Source organism: Ostrea edulis, chromosome 1 (assembly GCF_947568905.1).
Source record: "Ostrea edulis chromosome 1, xbOstEdul1.1, whole genome shotgun sequence".
NCBI classification, from domain to species: domain Eukaryota; kingdom Metazoa; phylum Mollusca; class Bivalvia; order Ostreida; family Ostreidae; genus Ostrea; species Ostrea edulis.
Genome location: NC_079164.1, coordinates 21,373,079 through 21,386,313, shown reverse-complemented (window position 1 = coordinate 21,386,313; position 13,235 = coordinate 21,373,079). Strand labels below are relative to the sequence as shown.

At 34.7% G+C, this 13,235-nt stretch overlaps 1 protein-coding gene across 1 annotated transcript; it reads left to right on the top strand.

The window, feature by feature from the left end:
• The first annotated feature begins 6,171 nt into the window (after positions 1-6,171).
• Positions 6,172-11,936, top strand: LOC125663661 (uncharacterized). The gene is made up of 5 exons (XM_056142678.1): positions 6,172-6,213; positions 8,336-8,498; positions 8,708-8,820; positions 9,021-9,119; positions 11,841-11,936. The coding sequence occupies exons 1-5, from the start codon at positions 6,172-6,174 to the stop codon at positions 11,934-11,936; spliced, it is 513 nt and encodes a 170-aa protein (XP_055998653.1).
• The last annotated feature ends 1,299 nt before the right edge of the window (positions 11,937-13,235 follow it).

The window sequence follows — 13,235 nt, the reverse complement described above, 5'->3', positions numbered from 1 at the left end:
AGAAGTTAAAAATGTTCAATTGTTAACGCACGACGGACGACGACGGACGAAAACCAATTGCAATAGGTCACCTGAGTTTACTAAAAACTAAATGCATGGTGATGTAGAGCAGGAAGGCCTCTACCTAAATTGTAAATTTCATGATCCACAGGGTAGGGATTCTGACCCCAGGGCGGGGCCAAACTTGGTATATAGTGTTTATATGTAAAACGTGGCGTCGGCGCCTAGTGGTTAGACCGTCAGACTCTCGACCGAAAGGTCGTGGGTTCGAATCCTGGCCGCGGCAGTTTCTTTTATCACTTCTGGTTTACTTTACACAGAAGGATAGATGGTGCGTACTTTTGTTTTAATATTTGTCTAATGCGGGATTTTAATATTCCTCTAATGCTTTTAACCCATTCTGACAATGTATCAAGTTCTTCATTTTCATATTTAGCCCACAATCTGGCATAATCTTCGACAGAATTCATAATAGAGATGAAGTTCTATCGCCAATTAAAAGACCAAGGTTCTCTGTATTTAGGACCTTTTAGAATAAGTGATTTGAGGTCCTCATTTTCAACTATATCAACATCACCAGTAATGACATGTCCAGCTGGACTATAGTTGAAAGAAGATGAAGAACAAGAACATGTTAGTGGATTACGTATACGATGGTCTATATCTAGGCACTGCAAAGATTGTTTATAATTAAGAAGGTTGGATGCAATAGTAGAAGTATAGCTGTAGGAAATACAGGGTGTAGACTTGAACTTGGAATAAGTTGGAATACACGACTGAACCCTTTTATGACGAAGAATGATGCTCATGTTGACGGCATCTATTCCTTTGTTTGTAAATTTGAGCTTAAGGAACTGGCGGCATGATTTGGAAGGAATATTGTCCATGACCTGTGCTGGTTTAAAGAACCTGTGATAGGTAATATCCATAATCTATATTCAGGTGTTGAAAAATCCAAGTATAAACTAGCTGTAGCTTCTGTAAAACTGAGTAAAGTTTTGTACGAATATAATGTGGACCTAATTGTCTGCTGATGTAAGGCAAAAGTGAATCAAACATGACATCATTTATACTTGGTCTTTTATATGAACGATGTCCATGACTGCGTTTTGTTTTGGGTAGTATGTGGTAGTCTATTTTGTAGTAGTATGTAGTAGTCTATCGCCCCATATGGATGTACTTTTGTTTTGGGTAGTATGTCATAGTCTATTTTGTAGTAGTATGTGGTAGTCTATCGCCCCATATGGATGTATTTTTGTTTTGGGTAGTATGTGGTAGTTTATTTTGCAGTAGTATGTAAAACTTGTACGGTACCGATTTTGATGCACCAGATGCGCATTTCGACAAATAATGTCTTTTCAGTGATGCTCAACCGAAATTTTTCAAATAGGAAATAACAATAAACTTGTAAGAGCTATTTTTGGGGAAAACAGAGTGCCAAAAAGTGGAGTCAAATTCGTCTAAGGATAAGATCTATGCATGAGGGAGATTTTACAAAGACTATGTAGTAGTCTACTTTGTAGTATGCTTAAGGCAATGATATCATGATTGTAGCAGGTTGAAGATTGTTTTTCCTTTACATTTTACATGTGTATTTTTGTCAATGCTACATGTAATTGAAATCCATTACTTTGCGATTTTTTGTATTCTTGACCTGCCATAAGTTACAGGTATAACTCTGTCTCAAATTTCATCTAGTCAAAAAAAATACGTCTGGTCATTTTGTACTTCTAAATTTTACCCTTGATGTGATTTACCATTTATCTGTCTCCTTCACTATTTTAGTGATTCTGTGTTTATATGTTTACATTTTGTTATTTATTTTGATAAATGACAATTTTCTTCACATTCATCATGTGTTTGAGTTATGTTTAGTTAAGAAGCACAGACGGCTGGCATACATAAATAATGTTCTTGTCTTTCGATATAGACTCGGTTAATCAGTTAAACTTTATACCAAATGACAAAAGTGGAAGCTTTGTAGAAGGAAATACGTGAAATTCAAGCCAAATCTAAATTCACATTAAAGCAGCTTCAGTCATTAGCAGGCTCACTATCATTCATAACAAAGGCATGACCAGCAGGTAGGGCATTTACATGTCGCTTGTATGGGTTGATGTCCGGTGTCTCTAGACCACATCACTATATACGGCCTTCCAAAGAAATACAGTGACCTCCAGATGTCAAAATTTCTTGATGAATTTAATGGGATTACAAAATTTCCGAATTTAAAATGGGATTCCGACGAAAATTTACAAATTTATTCAGACAGCCCAGGAACAGTAAGATGTCGTGTAGTTTTTGGTACTTCTTGGGCACGTCTCTGTTGACCACAGGAGTAAATTGTAGATATTAGAAGGGATATAACATTTTTAGAGTTTGTCCCTAGTGTGCCAGAATTTCACTTGTGGTCAACCATATTGCAAAATAGGAAATTGATTTTACATGTTGACAACTTGGCACTGGTTCAAATCTTAAATCCAAAAAACATCCAAGAATAAACGGGTAATGACTTTGATGAGAGAATTAATATTATTGTCTTTAACGTCCAATATTCAGTTTCAAGCAGTTCATGTACTATGTTGCAAAAATAAGATAGCAGATGCAATTTCTCGTTTTCAGTGGACCAGATTCAGGCAGTTAGCACCTTGGGCAGATTGTCATCCTTTTCAAGTACCTACTCACTTTTGAAGGGCATGTAAATCACTTAATTCAGTCTAGTCTCTCCAGCAACACAGAAGTTGCTTATGCCAAGGCCATTAATGCTTTTAATAACCTTAGATTACAGTTTAAATTGCCACTGTCTTGGCCTCCTGCAATAGATCATGTAGTAAATTTTCTAGCTTTCCTATCATTAAAAAATCTGGTACATTCAACAGCTAAAATGTACCTGTCCGCCCTTAGTAATAACCTACAGACTGTGGACAAAAGTATTCCACGATCGCGTCATTTTTCAAACGTGTTTATCGAGTATCATACATTGCGGGTTATCTCTCTTTGTACAGTCATGAGTTATCCTTTCACCGATGATGTATTTAAAAAGCTGAAGGTTAATTATGTGACGTAATGATGTTTTTGGTCGTCTGCAACTCTGTTTATACCGGCAAGGTAGTGATTACAAAACATGGGTTGTAAACATCGGAACTCGGTATAGGCTGCTAAGAAAACATCGTAGCATTAGTTCAGGGCTGTAACAGTTCCAGGGAAGTTGGAAAATTATTAAGAATTCCTATATCAACTGTGTATAGTGCTTGGAATAAGTTTCGAGAGCGAGGTACAACAGAAAAATAACAAAGAAGTGGACGAAAGAAATTAGTGAGTGCACGTGCAAAACGGAGACTTGTAAGATAGGCACAGTTGGATAGAATAAGACCACTGTCGGGCGTTACAAAAAATATAATGAAAAAACCAATGCTAATATTTTAAAAAACCCACACTATTTGGCCATGTTTAAGACTGAAATGGATACTAAATATGTTTGTATCAAGAAAATACGGTCCGAGTTGTCAATCGTGTAAAACGTGTGCAATGGTGTGCGGGTAAAATAAACTAGACTGTGGAAAATGAATGGAAAATGGTAATTTCTCCTGACAAGTGCCAGATTGTCTTTGGAAAATACTGTCGAGTATATATATGGAGAAGAAGTGATTTAAATCTTGACTGTCGGACTGTATTTTCCTCCGAAACTGGTAAAATATATGGGGATGCATTACGTGTCATGGCGTTATTACTCTTTGCAGAGTCAATACATCATATAGCAACATGAATAACTCTGAAAAATGTGTAGATAACTTATGGCATGTACAGCAAAACTCTTTCAAGATGACAATTATCTGTTTATGGATGGCCATACACCTGTTCATTGATCTGGTCTTTCAACCAATTACAAAACTGACAAACAAATTCTTGCACTGAAGTGGCCCACACAATCACCTGATTTATGCCCCGTAGAAAACATTTGGCTGGTAAATAAAAGAAAACTTCATATCACATTTGTACATTAAATTCTGGTGATGAACTGTATTACAAAATTCTGGAAATCTGGACTTCGTTTACAGTAAATTATACAAAATCTCTATGCACCCTTCCACAACGAGTGCACCAAGTTCAAAGGGCCTGAGGGTATATCACGAAAATATTAAGGTACTTGACATTCTTTTATTTATTTTTATTGATTATTGATACAAACAAATTGTTTATTTACAATATTTTTGCATTTACAAGTTATTTGTCCTTTTCAGACACTCCAAAACATGTTTGTTTACCGTCAAGCGTTTTCGATAACCAAAATGGCCGCCATCGCGCGTGCGAATACTTTTGTCCACAGTCTGTACAGGCACATGGCTTGGACAATTCAGTTTGGTCTTTCATTATACAAAAGATGTTAGTAGGTTTCAAAAGAATTAAACCTGCAAAAGACATCAGAAGCCCTGTAACTTATCAGATTTTACTCAAAATTGTGGACATTTTACCTACAGTAACGCAATCAAAATATCAGAATTTGCTATTCGGTTCTACATTTGCAACCAAATTTTTCGGTCTTTTTAGAATTAGTGAACTAGCAGCAACATCTAATAACAGTCCTTTCTTGCACCTTTCTGACCTACTAATGCAAGGTGAAGATAACGAACAGTGATCAATCTCATAACTCCTACAAGCAATACAAAATAGATAGTTGGGCAAACACGGACCCCTGGACACACCAGAGGTGGGATCAGGTGCTTAGGAGGAGTAAGTATCCCCTGTTGACCGGTCACACCCGCCGTGAGCCCCATATCCTGATCAGGTAAACGGAGTTATCCGCAGTCAAAATCAGTGTGCCAAGAACGGTTTAACAATCGGTATGAAACACGTCAGACAGCATTTGACGAAAGACGCAATCAAATTTTACTTGCGTTTTTCTAAAAGAGTTCAGTATGGAAATGGTTTAGTGATTACAATCAGCAAAATCGATTAAATCAACAGTATGCTTTGACTTGTTGGAAGAATTTTTACAATTTAGATCTCAGATTGATGGTCCTTTAGTCTGTCATATCAATGGCTCCCCGTTGTCAGCATACCAGTTCTCGAATGTATTGCACAAAGCATTAAGATGTCTAATGTAGGTATTGAAACAAAAACATTCACAACGCACTAGTTTAGAATAGGGGCTGCTACTCACATGTATTTGTCAGGCATACCTGAACAAGAAATTCAGAAAAGGGGTAGATGGCTCGCCAATGCATATAAAAATTACCTCAGACCTGATCTGGCTACATTTTTAGATGCAAATAATGATATCACGATAGTGAGCTTTGACTCACAAGTTGCCAACCAAATGAATAGGATTGAAATGATTCTAAATGATTTTCAAATTTCATGTACGCAATGTTAAGTGTGTTGTGTATTGTTCATAAATCTTGCAGATAAAATATGGATTGGGACCATCCCTTATTAAAAGATCAGAACAATTTGCATAGACCTGAGTTTGGCAAAGACCTCGCTTTACCTGGCATATCAGTGTAGTGGAAGGGAATATCGGGATTGAGTTTTGAGAATTTTCAGAAGGTTGTTTTGGACATGTACACCACAAACCCCCAGCCAGGGATTCTGGTTATACATGTAGGAGGTGATGACATTTGCAATCCATTATGTAGACAACAAAAGTTCATGAAAAATGTTATCAACAGGTTGGGTTTGGCTATACCGTTGACTTGCATTGTCTGGTCACATATATTACCTAGAGTTTCTTGGTGTCATGCCATCTCAAATATTGCTGCAGAGAAATCTAGGTGTAGAATTAATAGTTCTAGTAACTTTTGTTTTAAAGAAAGGTAGCTGTGGAGCGAAGTCAACTATTTCGTAGTGATGGAGTTCACTTGTCTCCCTTGGGCAGTCATGTTTTTGTGTCAACAATGCAGGCTGCTCTTGGATAGGGCAGTTTAGTCGAGGTAATAGTTTGAGGTGATATGTGAAAATGAATGGGAACTGTTTTGGCTTTATGATGATTATGCATTTATTTGTTGATTACTATTTGTGAATGATATGCTAATTTTTCCGCTGATGGTCAAATTTCAGCTGCTGTGTTGGCGGTTGGATTTCATGCGTGAAATCCAATTGGCGAAATTTTAACAGAAACCATTTGCTAAGGGATACTGTTGTATCCAGGTCACCCAGCTCTGAAATGGTTTGATGAATATTTGTGAATGCTGTGCTGTCAAAAGCTTACAGGTGGTAAGATCGGCGCATAGGGTATGAACATGCCAGTGGCATGTTAACGGTGAATGTTGTTTCAAAGAAAAAGCCATGGCAGTTCCGCCAATATGCTTTTGGGTATTTTTCCAGGTCAGAGGTGATTAAAATAAGTAAAGTACCCATTAAGCTGAAATATGTAGACATCAGCTTTATTCACGTGCATTGGTTATTTTTAGTTTTAGAAATTTCGAAGTAACTAATTTACATACGAATTAACAATTTTACAGAATTTTTCAATCTTAAAAAAGAGAGAAAAAACGAAAAGAAAGAAGATAAATTGCTACATAATGAAATTGACATTATAATCTTATTCATAACAACTATCAAAAACGTTTCTATAAGTCAACAAATAACAGAAATGGTCTTTTTTACATGCAGACCTAATTCTTCTTGATAAAATTTGGACAATTTTCAGCTATTAGGTAGTCTTTGTTATTTTTCTGTGTGAAAAATTAAACACGTTGAACATCTGCTTTTCACTTATTTTAGATTGAAAAGCAACAATGCTTTCTATTTTTAGTACAAATATCATGTCTACTTCAAGGTCATACTAGAAAAATTATTGTACAGTAGTTTCTAGTAGGTGTTTTTAAAACTTGATTTCATATAAGATTTACCATTTCAGAAAAGCTTAGTGAGAAAGTTTCCCAGTTTACTTTGTTTCTGGGTTCTCTCTTCAACCATTAAAAACGTCGCCTCCAGATAACTGAAATATTGTTGATTGTGGCGGAAAGCATCAATCATACATTTATATCAGTTTACATGAAGTGTACCCAGGTAGCACAAAACGTTTTCATAACATTGTATTCCTGATGTAAGGATGTTATCGGAAAACATTACTAACAAAACATTTTTATAATGTTATAATAACATTTTTTTTTTCAGTTGTAAAAACGTTATAAGCAAACGTTTTTGACCAATGTTTTAAAATCATTTTGTCATCGTTTTAAAAACATTATAAAAACATTATTGAAAATGTTAGGATCATCTTTCTTTTAAACATTTGAAAATACGTTTTCAAAACGTTTTAATAATGATTTTAAAAACATACTTAATATACTATGTTTTTCAAAAAGTGACCTAAATCAAAGTAGTATTTTAAATATACTCTTTTGAAAATGATTTTTTTTTTTTAAATTACATAATATTAAAATGTTGCCAGCCAACACAAATATAACATTGTCTTACAATGTTGATAAAACATTTTTAAAACGTTACAGAAATACATATAACTTTAAAAACTATTCGTACTTCAACTTAATTTGATTTATTTAATTGATATAACAAAAAAAGTTAACAAGACTCAACTGCAGTATATTGAATTATGATAATCATTTTGTAAGTTAAGGACAATGATTTCATGCTTCTAAATTACCGGAAATCATCTTACATCAGTTTTAAAACATCTTTTATCTTAACACAAAAAAAGAGTAAAAGTCTATTTTTAACTTAACAATATTTTAAACAATGAAATTCATTTCATTTGCTTGTGGGCATGCATGCTCTGCTCTGAGAATTAAATTCCCCCTTTCAATGTGTTTACGGAGAGTTATAATGGAATGACACAGCGGGATACTATGGCCAAGATTCATACAGCCGATCCTATAGTTATGCAATTTTCTCGCGATTTGATATGCTATGTAGGTCAAAGTTTTGGAAAACCCAAGCCATTCTTGTTACACAGAATTTGGAAGCTGGTGAAAAGTCAGTTAAAGTGAGTATAATTTTGTAGTTAATATTAATTTTTATTTCTTATAAATGCCAGCATCGATATGTAAATGATTCATTCTGTATATTTAGCAATTGTATGTGATGCGCCTGTATAGCCAACCTTTAGTGTTGTATACAATATATGTTTCGTAGTAATGCCCTTATTATAGAACTATGTTACGCGGATTTCGTTTAACTTCAGTACATATTCTAGCCTTTGTCCGTTCTGAATAGTGTCCCTAGAATAATTAAGTAATTAAATTGTTCGTGTGTATATCTATAAAGGGTACTGATTTAAGTATGATTAATTTAATAATTCGCCTTTCATCCGTAAAATCCATATACTATACATTCATATTGTACTGTAATTAAAACATGACATTCGTTTTAGATAAATGTCATGACCTCTCTGCAGGGTGGAGATAATGCAGGAGAGATTAGCAGAGCAGTGATGAGATCTGTGATGACCAACAATTGCATGAGCCAGTTTAGTGGCACTGGGCAGAAAGGAAAAATGGCCTTTATTGGAACACCCCTTTACAAAATCATTCTTTGTAAGTTTAAACAATACAAATTTGGTATATTAAATAAAAAATGATAATAAACTAAAACATATAAGTACATTACTTTTGTCCTCGTGATTTCATTTCAGTATATGTAGTCCATGTCATTTTGATTGATGCTGTAATTCAACTGATTTAAAAACACACGCATTAATTTAATATATAATTTTTACAATGAATTCCATTTCACATTTTTATAGCTGCTGCACGCAAAGCATCAAAGAAAACTGTTTCGTTTGAAATAATTAAACGAGAAGTTTTAGACGTTCTCAGATTCGCCCCATACCTTCCTGGAGGAACTAATTATGCTAAGGTATATATGAAGTTTGTCATCAGAAAAATACAGTAAAACATTGTTAAACCTTATGCTGGTCTGTTTATACAACTCTGTAGCATATCACTTGTTTCTTGTCTTCATCAGCTGTGTGAATACACATAGTACATGCAGTTGTCCGCATAAATGAGTAATAATTTTGTAAATTTATGTTTCATGTTCAAATATATCTTTTTCAGAAAAAAGCGGGAAAGAAGTCGATTCAAATAATCAGATTCCGAATATTATATGGACTGATTTTTCCAAAAGTACAAATTTTATTTGCAAAGAAGACTTTTGTTTATTTTATTTTATTACGGTTCATGTTTTTAAACATATTCACAGTATATAAAAACATTGGTGAAAGGGTTTGAAAACATTTATCAAAATTGTTGGAAGAATGTATATAATCTTGTAAAATTGAATTTTAAATACTCTCAAATGGTTTCTATAAATGTTCTTAAAACGTTTCTTCTAAATGTTTTCAAATGGTTTCTATAAATTTTCTTAAAACGTTTCTTCTAAATGTTCTCAAATGGTTTCTTAGAAATGTTCTCAAAACGTTTCTTCTAAATGTTATGCCAACGTTTCTTAGGAATGTTTACAAAACATTGCAGTACAATGTTTTCAAAAAATGCCAACGTTTAAAAAAACCACACAAATCACGTTATAATAACGTTTTAGAAAATGTTTTCATAACATTTTCACAATGTTTTTACAACGTTTTAATAACGTTGTTGTGCTACCTGGGATAAGATTGTTCCTAAAGACGGCAAGCTTTGTTAAGAAGCTAAACTTGTTTATCTTACTAAATTGGTGAGAGAAGATTTGAACTTGCACAGTAAAGTGCAGATATGGAAACTGTGGTATAGTAAATGATGTGCCAGGTTACTGAGAACGGAGGAAAGGCCTGGGATAATATCTCATAATAAGCAGCAGGTGAACTTATTTCACAGTTACATTTTAAAACCAGAATATATTTTAAGTGGTAAACGAATATCTGAATAAACCTCTTTTCTATCGAATTTACTGCTTACATGTCACATGGTGTTTTTTTAAATCACAAATTTATTCGTGTTTTTTTTTTTTTTTTTTTACCATTAGCCGAATTGTATAACAGAAAAATTATCTCTCTTTTGGAATGAATGCGATCTTCAAGAGTGTTTAATTATAAGTTTTCAGGTATGATAAATGGAGGTTTTGGTGAATCCCATGTCAACTACTGCTGTACTATAAATATTCCGGGAATATTAAAGAAAGGTCTTAAGAAAAGAGAAAGGGAGATAAGGTCCACACTTGAGAAAATAACAGAAGATGCTTGTAAAGAAGAGGTCGCTAGTTAATTGCACGCATATTTTCACTTTTATTCAAATTCAATCATATACTCAGATATGAGAAAGAATTATTCATTATTACAACCTACATTACAACAAATATATTAAAAAGAAACCTAAAAGCTTTTCATTTTATTCTTCATTATTATTTATAGGAGTTGTGGGATTTTCAAAGCTTTGATCTACCAGTTTTGATGAATCAGCTTGTCAGATACAAAGTATTTGATAGTTTTGCTAGCGCTTTTCTTGATTATGTTGATACCTTGAAAGTGTCCAAGAGATCGTATAGCAAAAATGATGTTGTAAACTTTAAACAAGTAACTCTTGTAAGTACTTTTGTTGGGAAAGATTATGAGGCACATAAATGCTATTGCTGCTGTGATGGCACTGAGAGAACGTTTTGAAATTAAGGAGTTGACATTATGTAACGTTAATGATATATGTTCACATTGAATAATTACTCCAGCTAGAAGTCTTTGGAACCTCTCGTTAGGGCAAAGGTCATAGCTTCTATGTATCGGATCACAAAACCCTCCTGGGAGTTTCAGCAATCTGGAATTATTTTGAAGTAGGTCATGGAAAGAGCCCTTGTGACGGGGGTGGAACATCTAAAAGAATTGCTGATCTAGCAATCAAACAAGGAAAAGTATTTAGAGCACTATGAAAAAGTGAAAAGTTAAAGTTACAAATTTATTTCATCGAATCAAATTGCTGCGGTTCGAAACACAGGCAATTGCATTGCTTGGGGTCGAATTTACTATTAAAGAGCAAAGGTATAGAACTCTAAATATAGGGTACCCAAGTTAGACGATGTAAAAAACAATAAACCATATGGTATAAAATTCTGCTCTGTATTTTAATATATTCATACATAATCAATCTACATTACTGCCAAAGTTCACCTCGAAATTCTGTACCCTTCCCAAGATATGCAGAAATTAATTCGGAAAAATGCCTATCATTTTTTGGTCGACTTTTAGCTGGGCCCTGGCACTATACAACTAAACAACTGGGCCCTGGCACTATGCAATTACATGTGCAGCATAATATATCATTTCTAAAATGAATTCCTTAACCCAATTCATAAAATGAAGTCCGTAATAGCGCCAGTTGACTGAAAATGGTAAAACCGTTTGTACTTTCACTATCACAACCATTTTGACCGGTAAAACCAATACTAATTTTTATCAATATTGATTCATTATAGTACATAAATTATGCTAATAACAATTTTTAAACTAGAAACTATTACTTGACTTGGGTTTGGTAATGGGATAAATAGATGATTAAGTTTCGGGATGATGTGAGTTTTCCCAGCAGTGACTCGTCCAATGGGCGTAAGAACACGCCGTTACCATTGTTTAATCATCAAGATGTTTAATAATTGTTCTTCGAAATTCATGTCTACAATCTCATCAAAGTCCACAGAAACATTCTTCATAAAAGAGAAAAATGTGGGGACCCCCCCCCCTCCCCATCTGGGTTCCATCTAGAGTGATGAAAGACCTCTGCAGAAATTATAGTATACATTTCTAATGTGTCAAGGGCAGCATTTAAAGAACTAGCGGAACCGTCAAGGGCAAGGTTGGTGTATTCAGCATATTGGGATATTTATGTGTTCTTTATCTTTGATCACTATAACTTTTATATCACGATTTTTGTTGATAAGAATTACAAGAATTTCAGCACAGAGAAGAAAGATGTATGGAGAAACAGGGTCTCCCTGATGACATCCGGGTTGGACTTGGAATTTCTCAGATAAAAAGCCACTTTGAAGGATAGGTGCTTTAAAATTGGTGTTTAAATTTTATATCCAGTTGATCATATTTATACCAAATCCAAAACAAGAGGTACTGTGAGCAATGCTCACTAAGAATACCTCTTTCCTGAGTGTAAAAATGAAAGGGCATCACAAAACTTTGGGTAGTATCTTCTCTACGGAAAAATGGATAAGAGATGGAATTAAATGTGCCGTTCAAGAATTTAAATAGAAACCATATTGCTGCTTTCATATCCAGTGTGCTTGACCTTTGGACCCCAAAATTGATAGGGAACATCTTCGTCCCATGGGTAGTCCATATATGTATGATATGGTGACTGTAGGTGGAAAGGATAACGCTTTAGATCCCGGAAACCATATTGCTACTTCGATGTCCAGTGCGCTTGACCTTTGAGTCCAAATTAGATAGGGAACATCTTCGTCCCATGGGTAGTCCATATGTATAATATGGTGACTAGGTGGAAAGGATTTAGCGTCCGAAAACCATTGCGTCTACAGACGAACGGACAGCCCGGTTCTAGTATACTAAGTAGCCGAGTGGTTAGAGCATCGCGCTCAAAATCACGCGGCCTCTCACCTCCGTCGGCGCGGGTTCGAATCCCACTCACAGAAATTTTCCCAGTTTACTTTCGGAAGGTCGGTAGTCTCTTCCCAGGTACATTGTATCTGGGTTCTCTCTTCCACCAATTAAAACTGGGCGCCACCAGATAACTGAAAAATTGTTTAGTGTGGCGGAAAACATCAATCGATCACCCCCACCCCCACCACCCGCTTTGTTGCGGGGGTAGAAAATGTAAAATTTTATAAAGAAAAGACAAGGAAATGGAATCAAAAGTTTTTTCAAAGTCAATAAGAACTAGTAATCCGGGTATGTTATTTTTTTTCAGTGTAACACATAAAATCATAATTAAATCGTGTTTTCTTCGATATATCTCCCTTTAATAAATCCTGTTTGCGTATCTGAAATGAGGAAGTCCAGTGTGGATTTTATTCTATGGCTAATACACCCTGCTATCAATACACAAGATCGTATATACCGAGTTAGCGAAAATCTCTTTTAAAGAAGTCCTGAAAAGCGTGTCAATCTTGGGCATTTTTTGTTTATTCAAAACATGGCATCAGAAGACGATTTAACCTCCATCTGCTTTCCACAATTAAAAGCATTATTAAATGAAAGGTGTGTAAAAACGTCTGGATATAGGAAAAATGAACTTCCGAATTTAGCTCGCGAAGCTATATATTTTGACGCAAGCTCTTCTCAGCTTTGGGAATTTACTGGCTGACAACAGTGGGGAAAAATC